This window comes from Mesoplodon bidens, assembly GCF_964165515.1.
Source record: "Mesoplodon bidens genome assembly, chromosome: X".
Taxonomy (NCBI): Eukaryota; Metazoa; Chordata; class Mammalia; order Artiodactyla; family Ziphiidae; genus Mesoplodon; species Mesoplodon bidens.
In genome coordinates this window covers 21,604,586-21,620,430 of record NC_138163.1, presented here as the reverse complement: position 1 = coordinate 21,620,430, position 15,845 = coordinate 21,604,586, and the positions used below count along the sequence as shown (strand labels likewise).

Sequence of the window (15,845 nt, the reverse complement as noted above, 5' to 3'; positions counted from 1 at the left end):
GATTCACTGGTATTCTGAAGGAATATCTAAGATGAATACAGAAATTTTGGTATATTTTTCAATATAATAATTTTAATGGCCTCTAATTCAATAGCACCAACACAATAACTACAAGCCTCTTTAAAACATAAAGTTTGTCTGCTTGAGCTTAGCAGAGCCATTTATTAGCAAATAAAATCTGCTTGTTTTCTCTGCTTTTCTTCCTGTAAAATAATTCCATGTCTACATTTTCCATTTTTAGTGATACCACTCAGAAATAGGGGTGTATGTGTACAATTACCCTTACAATCCATTAGTCTGAACTGAAAATGCCCATCAAAATTGTTTAAACCCGTAGCCACTGAAAATGAAAAAGTTTTCTAGATGTAGGCACCAAAATTGGTAATCTAAGTTTTCAGAGTCAACATTTTTTAAATTTTATATTAAACAAATCAAATTCAACAATTTGTGAATTAACTGAAATATACAAATAAGCTAATGTTGTAGTTAGAAGTTAGAATTTATTTGTGTCTACTCGTTTTTCAGGGGGTGATATATATGATGGCTACTGGCTATATGCAAAACCCATAATGATCATTTTCTTCTATATTGGATATGATAGTGCTCATGTTCATTTTAAATATATTTCCTTTTGTAATTGAGTCAATCCCACGTCCTTAAAGAGCTGTAATGTTTAAACCAGTGCCCTTGCATTTAGTTCTATTAAATTTATAAGTCTCTGTGATAATAACCCCAGAAGTTAAATTATACGAACTTGCTGATATACAGATTTGACATAACTCAAACATTTTACATGCTGCAAATGTTTGCTGGGAGAACATTCGTCACTCTGAAATGATCGATGAATTCATCTAAATTTTAACATACTTTCTGTACTTGAGCTGTGAAGCCGTATCACTGAAAATTAGATCTTAAACTGTCATACACTAAAATCAGAGGAACTAAAGAAACCTGCAAATGAGTAAGGTTGCAGTTGACAGCTAAGTGTCCTGAACATCTGAGGCATGTTAACATAAACCAAGACCCCACACATAGTATGAAATCAAAACATGGATCAGAACCGATTTTAATTCACCTGGACGATTTAAACTAACTTTCTATTAAATAATGGTATGGAAGCCCAGTGACTAGAATGGTGAGCCCAGGAAATCCTTGCTGTTGGATCCTATTTTTTATGACACTTGTTCATTTTGGGAAAAATGTGTTAAATTTTCTCTACCTCAATTTAGCTATCAGTAAACTGATATGGCCTATCTAAAAAAACCAAAAAAAAAAAAACCCCAAAACAATGGTCATTTCTCAATTTATTCACTAATTATCTTATTTTTCTAAAGAGATTTGGGATACCTGAAAATATAATGTTAAAAACTGGGTTCTTCAGAGCAGGTATTTACTCAAAGTGTCTCCCAATGGATTGTTCACTAGTTGCAATAAAATAAAATAAATTTTAAAAAGCAAGAACTACACAGTGGAAAATCAGTCAACATCTTGAATGGATCATCAAAATTAACATCTGTGAGGGGAGAAGAAACTTGCTAAGTTTAAGCTAAGTAAAAATAATTCAATAGAGAAGGAAAATATGCCCCCTTAGTTCAGATTCAAAGTCTGCCTGGGGCCCTGGGATCAGTAACACACACTGCCTCATTCCCATGGCATCAAGCGGACTCTCAGAGAGACCTGCTTCCTGGTCTTGCATCTAGTTTGCTGTGATAGTCCCAGGACCATAAAACACAGCAGTGAAATCACTCCTAAAAGCCCTCTCTAGAAATATCTGAATGGAAAAGGTTTACTTGTCAAAGGATTTCTACTTGTCTACACATGTTAGCTATCCCAACAACAACCCAAGCAGCACAGTGTACTCTGGAAATGGAAAACTAGTGTTGAAGAACAGGAAATAATTAGGCAGGGAAAAATGCTGCTACCAAGTTCTGGAATATTCCAAAAGCAGAAGAAAATGCTTTGGGCTCAGCTTTGAGTCTTTATTACCTTGTTTCTAATATCTGTTATTACTCCTCTATTAAGATAGTTACTAGGACATTAATAACATTTTTACATTTAAGACTCTTGTTTTCCTATAGCGAATGTTTCTTTATTTCAAGCAGTTTTGAAATACGTATTACAAATGGCTTTATACTATTAAGTTTTGAGGAACTCTCAAAAGCTTGTGTCCAACTCATTATTCTTAGTAAAGGAAAACCAAAGGTATGAACAAAGTTCTCTATACACAATGAGTAATAATTACCTTACAGTTCTAGAAGGACTTAGTTATATCATGGACAAAAGTAAATATGTTATGAAATAATGGCTAATTATGAGTCTCTGTGCCACAGATGGTTTCTCACTGCCACTTGAGCCTACATCAAGTCTGTCCCCCATGGCAACAAGGAAAAAAGGGAGGGGGAAGGGTGCAAGAATCCTGAGATTAATCATGGAAGGCAAATTGCTGTCTCTGTAGCAATAACAATGTGGATGTATTGTTTATTTAATGACCAAAGGGGGTAAGAAATGGTAAAAGTGTAAAACTGAATTTAAAAGAAATCGAGGAGAAAAAAAAATAAAAGAAATTGAGGGGTGTAGAAGCAGAAATGCAAAAGAAGTTAGAAAAAAGAAAAGGAAACAGAATAAGGAATCTCTTCGAAGGATCAGCATTTTCTTTCATCTCAAGAAACAAGCCTTTAGAAATGTAATGGCAATTTGTTTACAAGAACAGAAAAAGAAGGTCAGCTTCAGAAATTTCAGATATAAGACAAAGTGCCTATAAATTCATGGTTTCTGACTTCATTGAGGGAGGGGGGGCAGTTCTCAGTGCTATTCAGCAATCATTTTTCTTAGTCGTCTATCAGTGGTTTTCAACCCAGGCTACACATTAGAATCAGCTGGGGAGCTTTGGAAAATACTACTGCACAGACTCCACCCTCAGATATTTTGATATTATTGGTTCGTGTTTAGCACAGAGAATGGAATTTTCTTAAAGGTCTTCAGGTGATTCTAATAGGTAACTAAGCTTTGTGAACTATCATCTGACTAGGGGGTCAAGAAACTTTTTTTGGTAAAGGACAAGATAGGAAATAATTTAGGCTTTGTGGGTCACAAGGGCTCTTGTTGCAACTATTCAACTCTGCTGTTTTATCGCAATGGCAGCCATATACTTTTTTTTTTTTTTTTTTTTTTTTTTTTTGCGGTACACGGGCCTCTCACTGTTGTGGCCTCTCCCATTGCAGAGCACAGGCTCCGGACGCGCAGGCTCAGCGGCCATGGCTCACGGGCCCAGCCGCTCCGCAGCATGTGGAATCTTCCCAGACTGGGGCACGAACCCGTGTCCCCTGCATCGGCAGGCGGACTCTCAACCACTGCGCCACCAGGGAAGCCCCCATAGACTTTTGAATGGGTGTTACTGTGTCCCAATAAAACTGTATTTACAAAAAGAGGTGGTAGGCTGGATTTGACCCATGGGTCACAGTTTATCCACCCCTGGTCATCAGACTGTTTCCTCTCCCCTTTCCTAAAACAGCTGTTCCAAACCTTCACCTATGTCCTCCCTATTCCTGGTTTTTGGCAGATGACTCTTTCCTGTTTCACTGGGAAAATACAGGTCATCCGGCTGGAAATTCTTCAACTTCCTTGTCCACCACGTGCAGACTTAGTACACCTACGTCTGCACCTGTCCTCATCTCTTTGCCTCCTGTTGTAGAAACAGCATCTCTTCAAGGTGAATCTAATCCTCTCACTCCTACTCAGTTCCATCACTCTCTCTGACTCCTTTGGGACCCTACTCCACAAAGGGTCCCATCTCCTATGTCTTTAGCACCTCCCTCGGTACTAGCTCTTACCCTTCAGCTAACAAATATATTCAAGAGTTTCAACCAAAGAACCCTCCAAGCCTTCTTCAATCCCATGCCCTCCTCTAAATACTCACCCGTGTCTCCCTTTCCCTTAGAAAGTCTACACCTCTAAAGTCTACTGCCTCTACCTCCTCTCTTCCCATTCATTCCTCAAGTCACTGCAGTCTGGCTTCTGTCCCCACTACTCCACAGACAGTGCTCTTGCCAAGACTGCTGAAGACCTTCATACGGTGTATTCCTAGTTCTTGTTTTACTTGTTTTCTCTGAGGCTTCTGACATTGTTGACTCTTCTGAAAACTCTCTCCCCACTTGGTCTTTGCAATGCTATGACATCTGCCACAATTCGTTCTTTTGCTGCTGGCCGCTTCCATGCTAGTACTGCCTAATATTATTTGACAAACTCTCTTTTCTCCTTACGCTATGTATTCCTCAACTCTTCTTGTGGCATCAACCACCACCTACATGTGGTAACTCCCGCATTTTATCTCTAGCTCACATCTCTTCCTCAAGCTCTAGGTTCATATTTTCAAACATCTATGTCAAGCTGTACTCAGGTATTTTTTTCCCCAAATCTGTAGTTTTTCCTTTATTCTCCATCTTGGTTAATAGCTCACCATCAACTCAATTGCCAAAGGTAAAATTCCCACTCTCCCTCAGGGACTCTAATAATCACTGTTGTGCCAATTTTAAAAAACGTCTACCTGAGGATACTTTATTGCCATCTGTGCAGTAAATGGCAACTATACATGTTCAACCATACGTGGTGTTCCTGCTTTCCCTCCAAATCCAATCAGCCACCAAATCCTCACGATTCTACCTCTGATATACCTTGCAAATCCATCTCCATTTAGCCATTGCCACCACAAACGTTGTAAGGCAGACCTTAGTCAGCCCTCACCAAGATAATTTGCAATAACCTCCTAACAGAGTTTTTTACTTGCCCATATCAGTAGCCTCTACTTCCTTTTCTTATTTTTGCTTCCTCCCTAAGGTCTTTGTCCAATTTTATTTTCTCTTTGTTAACAAAACTGCACACAGTATTTCAGTAGCAGAAGTGCCACGGTTTTATGTAAGGGAAGAACGATCCTTTCCCTTTGGTGACCCTCTCTTCTTGATGAAGCAAGATATTTCATTTAGCTTTTTGGTCTTGTGTTGCTGAAGTCACTAAGACAGACAATATCCTGAGAGAGTCTGAGCACTATATTTTTAAAAAGATGATAATAAGTGGAGTACCCACTGAGGATAGTGATCAACATGGTGATGGGGCCCCAAACCACAATCAGTAAGAAGTAGTGAGAAGAACTGGGTAATTTATCCTGGAGAAGATTCTGATTCTTTCCTGGAGCAGACTAATTTGGGTATTTCTTCCTCTGTGAACTCTAGGATTATCAATCAGACATCTCTCCTCCTTAAAGAAAACCTAGTTTCTTTTCCTTAATAGGAAACACTTACTTAAGGTTTCCCTTCCTTAATAGGAAATGCATACAAAGTGACGCACATTTTGCTGTATACTTGCCTGCCCACCAAAGAAAGGAAGCCCATCCATCTACAATGTTGATTCCCCTGGAAAGCCTTCCTTAGAAATGAGCTCACGTTGACATTTACCATCTGCTAGAATAACGGTCAACTTGAATGGTAGGCTATGAGTTTTTGACATCAATTCCTTACATGTAATACTGCATGCCCTAATTTTCTTGAGTGGGAGCACGTGACATACTGTCTCACTTACATGACATTTTCTCATTTTAACTTAAATATTACTTTCAAACTGTTTTAAAAAATCTACTGTTGCCAGATTTTTAAAAAATCAACCTTTCTCATCAGGGCACTGCAATGGTGACCACAGCTCAGTGAAATTCTGGATGCTTTACCAGTAATGATTTCCTATGCCATCTGGTATTTACCTTCTCAACAGTATGCCCTGTATATTCCATTTCCTTCCCATACCTGCATAGTAGTTGCAGAAAGCAGTCATTTATTTTATGAAAAACCTACCTTTGCATCTGGTCCTGAGGAGGTAGTCTGTTGATCTAAATGAGGTTAATTAAAATCCTTTGTTACTAAATTATCTTAATGCACAAATCTGAAAGACAAATCCCCTTTCCTATCATTTATAATAATGGCCATGTATTAATAAAGTGACAGATGTCATGAAGTTTGCAATAAACTCAAATCTTGCATTTGTAAAAAGAATAAAACCCCTGCATTTATTAAACAACAAGACAGTTGAAATGGCCTGATAGGAATGCTGATCGTGGTCACGATTTGAAGATTATGCTTCTAATCTTTTATTGTGGAATCTGAAATGCACTACCCAGGTTTACCAAATGAATAGGCCCTTTGGTCTCACTCTTCTCCCGCCCCTCTTTCCCATCTTGGTCTCTGAAAAACAGTTATGCCATGGTTTCACCAGGTCTGAGAGTCTTTCTACGTACCTGGCTTTGAAACAAATTTAAGGAACAGGCCAGGGCAAGAGTGTTTAGAGGTAACCACTTTTGCAGTTTGAGGAATAGATTTATCTAGTCATGGTAATAGTCTACTTCAAGGCTATCTAGAAGGAAGTTTGATGGGCAATTTTCTCCATTTTTAACATCTTATCCTTTTCTTAGAATATATGAAGTTCAAATCAAAGATTAAAAATATATTCATATATTAAGTGGTCTCCTGTACTCTGTATCTAGATCTACTGCTAAGAATAAAATCCTAACCCTGGTACTGTACCATTTCTGCCTATGTTTAAATGTAAAAATTTTTAAAGTTTAATGTGGCCCCAGGTTCCTAGCTGAACTGTTGTCTACATTGCTTATAAATTTCTTGGAAAAAGTTTCATTTTGTACTCTGTACATTATAAACTTTTAAGAAAAGGCAAGCAGGAATTTGTAAGGAGAGATTGAACTGTGCTTGACGGAAAAAACAGAATTTAAAGTAGAGACAGCAAATGTGACCTAACTGAACTGAAGATAAGATACAGAAACACTTCTAAAACTGTTCTTTATGTCCTAGAGTTGATTTGAGGAAGAGGTTTCATTAATTTCTTTAGGAGTAAACATGGACAAATATATGTTGAACTGAGTTATAGAAATGGATTTGCTTCCCACAGCTGCAAAGCGCTACAGCAAGATAGACCATTATATCATATGCTACACAAAATAACAACCCATATGCCAATGTATGCAAAAATGTTTCGTGAATCTTTTAATTTTATACCCAAAATGCTAGCTTCAAATGATTAATTAGTAATAGATATAATTTTCACTGGAAATTAATTTGTCTTTTCAAAGAAGATATTTCCATCCAGACCACTCTTCCTCAAATCACAATCTGCAATGATAACACATATGCAGCCTATTTCACTTCATATCAGGTGAAAACTAGAATAATCAAAACACGAACACAGTGAAAGGCTTACCGAGGTGTACAGGTATCCCTCGCTGTTCATTGCCAAATACAGCTTGGTCTGAACTCCTTGAATAGCCACCACTCGAAGACCCACAGGGATGAGGTTAAACAGAGCTGCAACCGAAAAGAATGTGAAAACAAGGTTATGATTTCGAATTCCATAGCTTTTCAATGTTTCCAGCAGGACTGTCTGGTCTTCCAAAAGTAATGTGTGCTTGGTAGGAATATTCATATATATATATAACTCCAGATAGATAGGGCCTCTTCTACCTTTCAGTATTCTTTTTTTTTTTTTTTTTTTTGCTCATGGGCCCAGCCGCTCTGCGGCATGTGGGATCTTCCCGGATCAGGGCACTAACCCGTGTCCCCTGCATCAGCAGGCGGACTCTCAACCACTGCGCCACCAGGGAAACCCCCTTTCAGTATTCTTGATTCATGGTTGCAGTCATATAACGGGGAATATAGCTACATATTTTCAAACACCTCGGAGAAAATGTAAGACAATTCCATGGTTTGTATAGTGTTGGAGGTGGGAAATATTGATGCTTCTGTAAAGATCCAGTTCCAGGAATTGGTCTACATATTAAATAGCTTTATTTTTAACCAGCCAAGGTTTTAAACTGCTCCCTTAGACAACTGCTGAAATTCACAGACACAGATATGATCTATCAGCTGGGGAGAGATTCCTAGAATCTTAGAAAAGACACTAGTCTAACTCCTTCACCTAAATTATCTGTATTATTTCTGACACAACCACAAAAAAAGAGTTCCAGACCTTTAAAAAAGGAGTCTTACGTTCCCACAGTAGTACTTCTTAAAGAACATTTTCTAAGATTGGGTTGAGATAGGTTGTCTTTTAGTCTCTGGGAGCAAAGGTTATAGGAATCTAAACAATGAACTTCTGAGGTTTATTTATTTCTTTTTTTTTCCTAAATAGTTGTAAGTGGGCAGCTGGCTGGTGCCCAGGAGGCCTTCATTTCTCCATTTGAAGGTTTGATTGCGTGAAACTTACACCCCGGCTCTCCTCACAATCACACACCACTCACTGGATGAAACCAGTGGGCGTCTTCCCCCTACCAGCTGTCTACTCCCTCCTACACCAGGAATAAAAATAAAACAGTACATTTTTAAAACGTAGTGCTTGCCACACACATCTTTTGAAAATAGCCTGTGCACCTTTCTCTCAAGAGTCCTAGACCAATGTTGACGATTTTTGCCTTGGTGTGTAAGTTTATGGAGGATGATAAATTGGTCTGCTATCATTCCTGTGAACAAGAACGTAAAGCAGTCATCCCGTGGGTAAGAATAGTTTTTCTCAGATATCTTATCTTGGTGTATGTATATTCTACTGCAGTAGGTGGGGTTACAGAGATGAGAAATATTAATGAAGAACTCAATATTCCTTGGCGAGCCTACAATGTAACTTTCCCTTAAAGTCAGGGTGTCACCAGAGAGGAGCTAGGACACTGTACGGTTCAAAGTACAAGTGTTCCTACCACATGCCACTGATGGCATTTCATTCAATACTCATCATATTTGAAGCTGTGCCCTTCTGTTATGTGAGGTGAAGGAAAGTAATTGTACAGATTGTGAACCAGGATCTAATGCTATATTTGACCATGCAGTGCCCAGGAATGAAGTCTGATCTCATTGAGCATGTCACGTATACGTTCGACCTCTTTCTGTTGATGGTACCTTGCTCACGGCAGGTGCTCAACACACATTTGTGGACTGCTAGCAATCTGTATGGTGAAACCATGATAATATTACATTTTTGGGATGTAATAGATCACAATCCCATTATATAAAAGCTCATAGTTTTAAATTCTGATATCTAAAAAACCAAATGAAACCAAACAAAAAACTCCATATGGGTTTGGCTTAAAAGCCATACCACTAGACAACTAGAACACCAGCGTATGTCTGAATCCTAGTTTAGTCAAACTAATAGATGATAATAGATGATAGATGACAGGTAATAAAGGGCGCTCAGAATTGTTTCTAGAACTTCAATTTTTACAATATTCTGAACCTTCTTAGTTCTCTGAATGCAGGTGGTAATGAGCAAAAAACAGAGAAGGAGAGAGAGAGAAATATTTGATTTTCACCGTGTGCCCCAACTCCTCTCTGATGTGGGTTTTAATGGGCAATAAAATGCTTAAGTCCCAAACATCAGATAGCAGTAGGAGGAAGAGAAGCAAAGAACATCACTAACCCATGCCCGGCATTATGTATCCCTGAATAATGGTATGAACTCTATAGTGGCCATGGATTTTTCACTATGTACCATAAATTTCTGTGAAGCCTGATTCAAAAACAAAAAAATACCACTCTAAAATAAAGAATTGAAGAGAGCAGCAAAAGTGGATAGTGACGGGTGATACCAGTCCTATCTTTTTTCTTTAGACATTCAAGATAGATCATAAAACAGGTTTGTTTAAAGTCTGTCTAAAGGGACAGTATTTCCAGATAAAAATGCAAAGAAATTACATCAAGGGTGAGCTTGCACAGGTTCAATATTCTCCAATATGCCTTTGCTTCTCTAAATCTGGAGTACTTCATGGACTTAAGATATTATTTTGATTAGGATGAAAATATGCTAAGCATGAAAAGAAAACAATTGATTTTATTTGTGTATCTAAAACACATTCATTAAACACCTAATAACTCTTTTTCCATTTCTGCCAAAATTTTGAAGATTTTAACAAATAAAAGGGCCTTCGTTTCTTGTTTTCTGCTGTGTCTACATAAAAACAAACTCCTTCTACCTTGAAGGGACCATTTTTCTCAGAGATGTGCACACAGTTGGCACTCAGTGTTTGCCGAATACGAAAGTGAGGCCATCCTTTTTTTTTTTTTTGCGGTATGCGGGCCTCTCACTGTGGTAGCCTCTCCCGTTGCAGAGCACAGGCTCCGGACGCGCAGGCTCAGCGACCATGGCTCACGAGTGCAGCCGCTCCACGGCATGTGGGATCTTCCCGGACCGGGGCACGAACCCGTGTCCCCTGCATCGGCAGGCGGACTCTCAACCACTGCGCCACCAGGGAAGCCCAGGCCATCTTTTTTTATCAGTTGGGTTAAGATCAATTTCTCAAAGGGAGTAATTTAAAAAGTATATATTAATGTAGATTGGAAAGACTTGACCCATTGAACTGGTAACACTATTGGAGCTTTGAAAGGAAAGCTGCCTATTCTAACATCGCCCTCATTGAACCCATGGCAGATATAATAAAACCACTCCCTTGAAATGTCTATCATCTTTTCCTTTTCAGGGGGCAATAGATAATTTACAATGGTTGACTTGCTCATGATGAGAGTTTACTGGGCTAACATTTATCATTGTAATAAAGCTACCTAAGGTCAGCTTGAATGCATAATATCAAACATACGTTTTTAGAAATAGATGTATCTGGGTAAACGTGAACTGATTTGTTTTACCATGATCTGGCTTACCATGTCAGAATTAAAATATCATAAAATCAACCACGTTGAATTAAGTGAGAAAAAAATCAAAAATCCTAAAAATTAATAAAAATAAGAAAAATATAAACATAATACCAGGAATGCATATTAAGGAAAGAGTATAAAAATGAAAAGGTGATACTTGGGAAAAAAAAAACCTTGTATTTTTGTTCCACTCATTTAAAATAATTAATTAAATAATGAATGCCAAGAAAATTGCTTGGCTTAGGGGAAAAAAAAGAAGCCATCTGCATGGCTAAACTTCCATTTTAATGATGATCATGTTAATGATCACTTTAACCATTAAACATTCTTGTTTCATGATGACTTACACCCTACAATGTACTTAAGTGGGAAGAAAAGCTAGCTCTCTGGCCCCTGGTTATACTTGGCAGCATGGGTAGAGTGAAGCCCCACAGACCTGCTATTTATTTTGAGATACTTTTCATTTGTATGCTTCATGTGATGGTAATACCGTCAGCTGACTCACCTCTCATTATTTCATTGTGTCTAAACACAGATTCTGTCTCTTTAAAGGCCTGACAATATCATTAGTATACAGAAATGCCATGCATATCAGTCAGTTATAAGACAACCAAAAGGCACAAGCTATGCATATGCAGGAATTGAAAAGTAAAACCTACTACCTGATTCCATAGTTAGGAAATGGAGCCTTGATTTACATACATATATGTGTGTGTGTACGTGTGTGTCTGTGTGTATATATCTATGTGTGTGTAATATCCTAAAATGACTACATATACAGTGTGATCTTGATGCATGTGCCATATTGCTGTTTATAAACAAATTGTCTGTTTTTTCTTTTCCTTTTCAGGAAACGCATGTGAACACTGGACCCAAAATAAGTTTTTCACTGATTTCCATCTGCAAAAAAACGTTATAAGTTGGGCTTCCCTGGTGGCGCAGTGATTGAGAGTCCGCCTGCCGATGCAGGGGACACGGGTTCGTGCCCCGGTCCGGGAGGATCCCACATGCCGCGGAGCGGCTGGGCCCGTGAGCCATGGCCGCTGAGCCTGCGCGTCCGGAGCCTGTGCTCCGCAACGGGAGAGGCCACAGCAATGAGAGGCCCACGTACCTCAAAAAAAAAAAAAAAAAAAAAAAAAAACGTTATAAGTAGATGGGGGAAAACCTGACCAGGTGGGGCTCATTCGCAGCTGATCGTGAACTTCCTTCCAATAATGCCCAATGAATCCATTTTGCTGAGGCACTTTGGAAAACGGAGCAGCTTACATCCCCTAATTTCTTTCCCAAACACCGATTTAAATATACAATTTATGGGAATGTTTTATTACTGGTCATAATGGACTCATGTCTGTTATAGGAGTGCAGTAAAACCCTCTAGTTACCCTTGACTCATTTTTTTTCAAACAGAAGAAAGAGTATGCATGAAAGAACATCTAGCATACTCATTGTAGAACTTCAGTATCACAACAGTAACACTGCATTTTGCAAAACAGTGCAAAAAACTAGTAAACCGTTTAAGTATGGAACTTTTTCATCCTAGGTACCAACAGAGCTTTCTTTAAGGGTAATTAAAGTGACTTCCTCTTCAGGTCTTGCATTGGATATCAATCAGCCCAGGAAGCTTTCTTAAAGGACGTGAAACTTTTAACACTCAACATTGGAACCCTTGTCTATGGCTTTGTTGTCTCTAGCCCCACATCTCTGAAAATGCTGCAGAGGACTTGTTAGCATTCAGATGGGCTTTCCTTGGCAATGGGACTATTTCTGGGCAAATAACAAAGCCTGAGGGAAATGCAATATAAATTAGGGAAAATCGGGAAGGAGTGGTGAGAACTAGGTGGTTTAGCCTCATGGAACACTGAATAGGTCTGTAGCAATCTGCTAATTGCAAAACCCCACCAATGATTACCATTGAAGAGGGCGTTACTATTTGTGAGTTTATGTTTTGATGACTCCAAGTAAATAAAGCATATGTAACAAAAGGTTATATAATATCTTGGAATCACTATTCTTCAGTAATTGGAAATAAAATTGAAATTCTTTTTGAAGTGTTTCTCTTTTAGGTTCACCATGATGGTCTCCAATTCGGTCCTAAGGCCACGGTTAAAAATAAAGCACTCAAAGAAATGTCTTTACCCACCTGTAGAGGTATCTCAGTGTTAAAATCCCAATTAGTCTGAGAGTTATCAGTGTCTGTGGAGGTGGGGGGAGCAGAAGTGAAAGCTTGTAATGATGAATTCTCCTGACATGAAACCTCTCCTCTCTCTTGGGATGAGACCGGTTCTTAAGAGTAGAGATAACCGTGCTATTTCAGGATCAGTGTGTGGGTGAGTAAATTTTCTGTGGGAAAAAAGTAATAAAATCCAAAGGACAGCCATAAATCTATCCAGATTACCATGGAGATGACATTTGGATTGTTCTTTAGAATGGTGTCAACATTATTTGCTACAGTTCACTATTCTAGATATTTTCATGTTCCCCTTCCTTGAGGTTAACCTGCTGAAACAGGATTATATAGTGTTGACTCTATTTTGGATTTGCTTTGGGATTTAGCAAGGGTTGTTAATTTAAAAAAAAAGAAAGAAAACACAGTGTCAACAACATGCTGGGATATACTATTATTTATTTTGCAGTCACTTACTGTAAGTGCTGTCCTCATCTTTCGTGCCATCAATGGTTCCATCTGCCTGCAGCTGCAAGTGGTAACCTTGTCGGCTGTATAGTTTGGTAACTATACCCTTAAGCTGAGGCTCTGCAAGGAGAAGGATGGTTTGGATCAATTGATAAGTTGTACATATATAGTTGAAAAGACTCAGATTTCAGAACTCTAATTTTATTTTAAAATTTTAGTGGAAAAGGTCAAATGACACTTTTAAAGAGTCCCCTGAAAGAAAGAAAACAAACAAACTCCAAGCTTCAGAACCAATCTCCGAACTGAAGAAACATTTGATTTCTACCTGGTAACACTGGTAAAGCCCTAAAGCTACTGACAGCAGAGACAGTTTCTGATAGCGTGTCCTTTGGCTTACAGAGTGGCACTCTATCTCATTGATCATTCGAAATGGGTTGTCAAATGGCATATTCTGCCTTTTAACAACGTGCTACTTCTCATGCGGAAGGAAAAGGAGAAATACTAAGATGATTTAGAGTGGTTTACCAAGGAGGGACCAAAAACACACTAGCAAAGATTTCCCTCAGAAACACCACAATTAGAATAAAGAATTCCCTCCATTCTAAGAAGGTTGAAAACGCATAAATAACCTGGAACCCCATCAAAGGACTTCTATTTAGAAAATGGAGCCGCGATACAAAAAAAGGGGGAGGGGAGAATAAAACAACGATTATCATACCCTATCGTATTAATTATCCTTAGGGGAAATGGGTGCAAAGAGCAGGGTTTTGTTGGTGGGGAGGAAAGGAAATTAGTTCATATTTATTTTCAAATTTCATATCAAATATAGTTATCCAAAATATGTGTTCTCAAAATGATTTTCAATTATGAATCACCGTAGATTAATGAAGTGCCTCATTTATCAATAACAGCCATGTTATCCAAAATTTGCTTTTATTGAATACAGACACCTGCACTGAAGTGATATTTACGTGATTATTCAGGCCACATAATCATGCTTTGCCACCGCTTAAACCTGTTTAAAAACAAGCCTAATTCACAGCTAATGCCTTAAAAACTTCGAGCAAGCAGAAAATGTGTGTCTGCATTTCTATTCCAGGATGTGTAGAACACACAAATAGCGAAATAACAGATTGTTGAATAAGTCTGAAATTCTGTGATATTTATCTAGTAAAAGGAAGAAAACAGCGTAAAGGATTCATTTGGTTAAGAATAGCCAAATAAGCTGCCTCTACGCCTGAAGGTCTACCTTGACGCAACCTGACACCTCTAGCTGTGTGAATTTCCCCTGGCACCGGAATACCGCGCTACTCTTCTCGCTGAATAGGCTCAAAAGGACCCACGATCTGGCTCTGAGTTTAAACTCTCTTCAATCCTGCATTTTAGCAGCAAGTAACCACAGTTTGACTAGTCTCAAGCAGATCACTAAGCTCTTTGCCACAGGTTCTAGGAGTCCACCCCCTTCTCTCCAGCAAATATTTCAAAGCTGCACCACAAGTCTGTCCCGATAAGCTTAAAAGTGATCAAAGAAACAGAATGCCTAGATAGCGGCAGCCCACGGCCCTTGGGGGTGGAAGCTGGAGGGGAAGGGTCAGAGCTTCGGGGGCGAAGGCAAGGGAGGGATTCCCCGGGTTTCCTGGCATGGGGGGTGGGCAGGGGTCTGCCCAGCTCCGCGCCTGCAATTAACACGCCACTCACGCGATAGCCACGTCTGGGTCACGCCTGCCCAGAGCCCACAGGCTTGCACACATGTGGCCTGTCTGAAGCTGACTGCGCGCCCGCTGGGCAGGGTATGCCCCCAGGCTCTGCGCCTGTCCCACGGCAGTTGCAATGCAGCAAGCCTGTTACTGTTACGAAGGAGGCGAGAAAGCGATCGCTTCCCACGCACGCACACCGGCTAGGTGGCCACATCCGCACTAGATGGGCCACCGACAAACTCACCTCCGCTTCCATCCACGCCCCCCAGCCCCCTCCACACCCGTAAAGTACGGGGGGGCAAAAATTCCAGCCAAGAGCCCCTTCCAACCTGGTCTCCTTCTGCGCCTCTTCTTGGAGCCGAAGAGTTTGACCCGGGAAAAGACGTTTAACTTGTTTTTGTCGCAGCTGGTCTTGCCTTTGCTGGGGCTGCTGACACACTTGCAGGCGTTCGATTTCTCACGCTCCCGGGCTTGTCGCTTCTGCCGGATGAGCGAGCTGGCGATAGCCGCCGCCATGGCCACGACGCCCACCACCACCACTTCTTTCCCGGCCCCTCTCCGGGTTCGCCTCCTCCTCCCGCTCTTCCGCCGCTCGTCCGCTCGGTCTCGCGCCTCCGCCGCCTTCGTCTCCGGAGCCTGCGCTCGCCCGGGCTTCTCCGCGCTCGGGCTTCAGCCGAGGAGGGGGCTCAGCATGCCGGCCGAGCTCCTCCGGCGGTGGTCCGGATCCTGCGCGGGCTGCCGGCTGCCTGGGTCCGAGCCGACGCCACAGCCCCGGGCCGGGATCGCGGGCGAGACTGCCAGGCGGAGGCAGAGCTGCGCGAGTGCGTG

The 15,845-nt window shown here is 40.3% G+C and overlaps 1 protein-coding gene across 3 annotated transcripts in view; it reads right to left on the bottom strand.

Annotated features, from left to right (window-relative positions):
• Nucleotides 1-15,845, bottom strand: part of FGF13 (fibroblast growth factor 13) — a 496,141-nt gene that overhangs the window by 52,487 nt on the left and 427,809 nt on the right. For 2 of the 3 annotated variants that reach the window (XM_081222678.1, XM_081222677.1), the window contains 2 exons: nt 13,330-13,440; nt 7,252-7,355 (listed from right to left, as the gene is read on the bottom strand). In XM_081222678.1, coding sequence (XP_081078804.1) covers nt 7,252-7,355; nt 13,330-13,440 — 215 coding nt within the window. Of the gene's footprint in view, nt 1-7,251; nt 7,356-13,329; nt 13,441-15,346; nt 15,628-15,845 lie in introns of those variants that run through there. The other variant, XM_081222676.1, reaches the window with a different exon arrangement.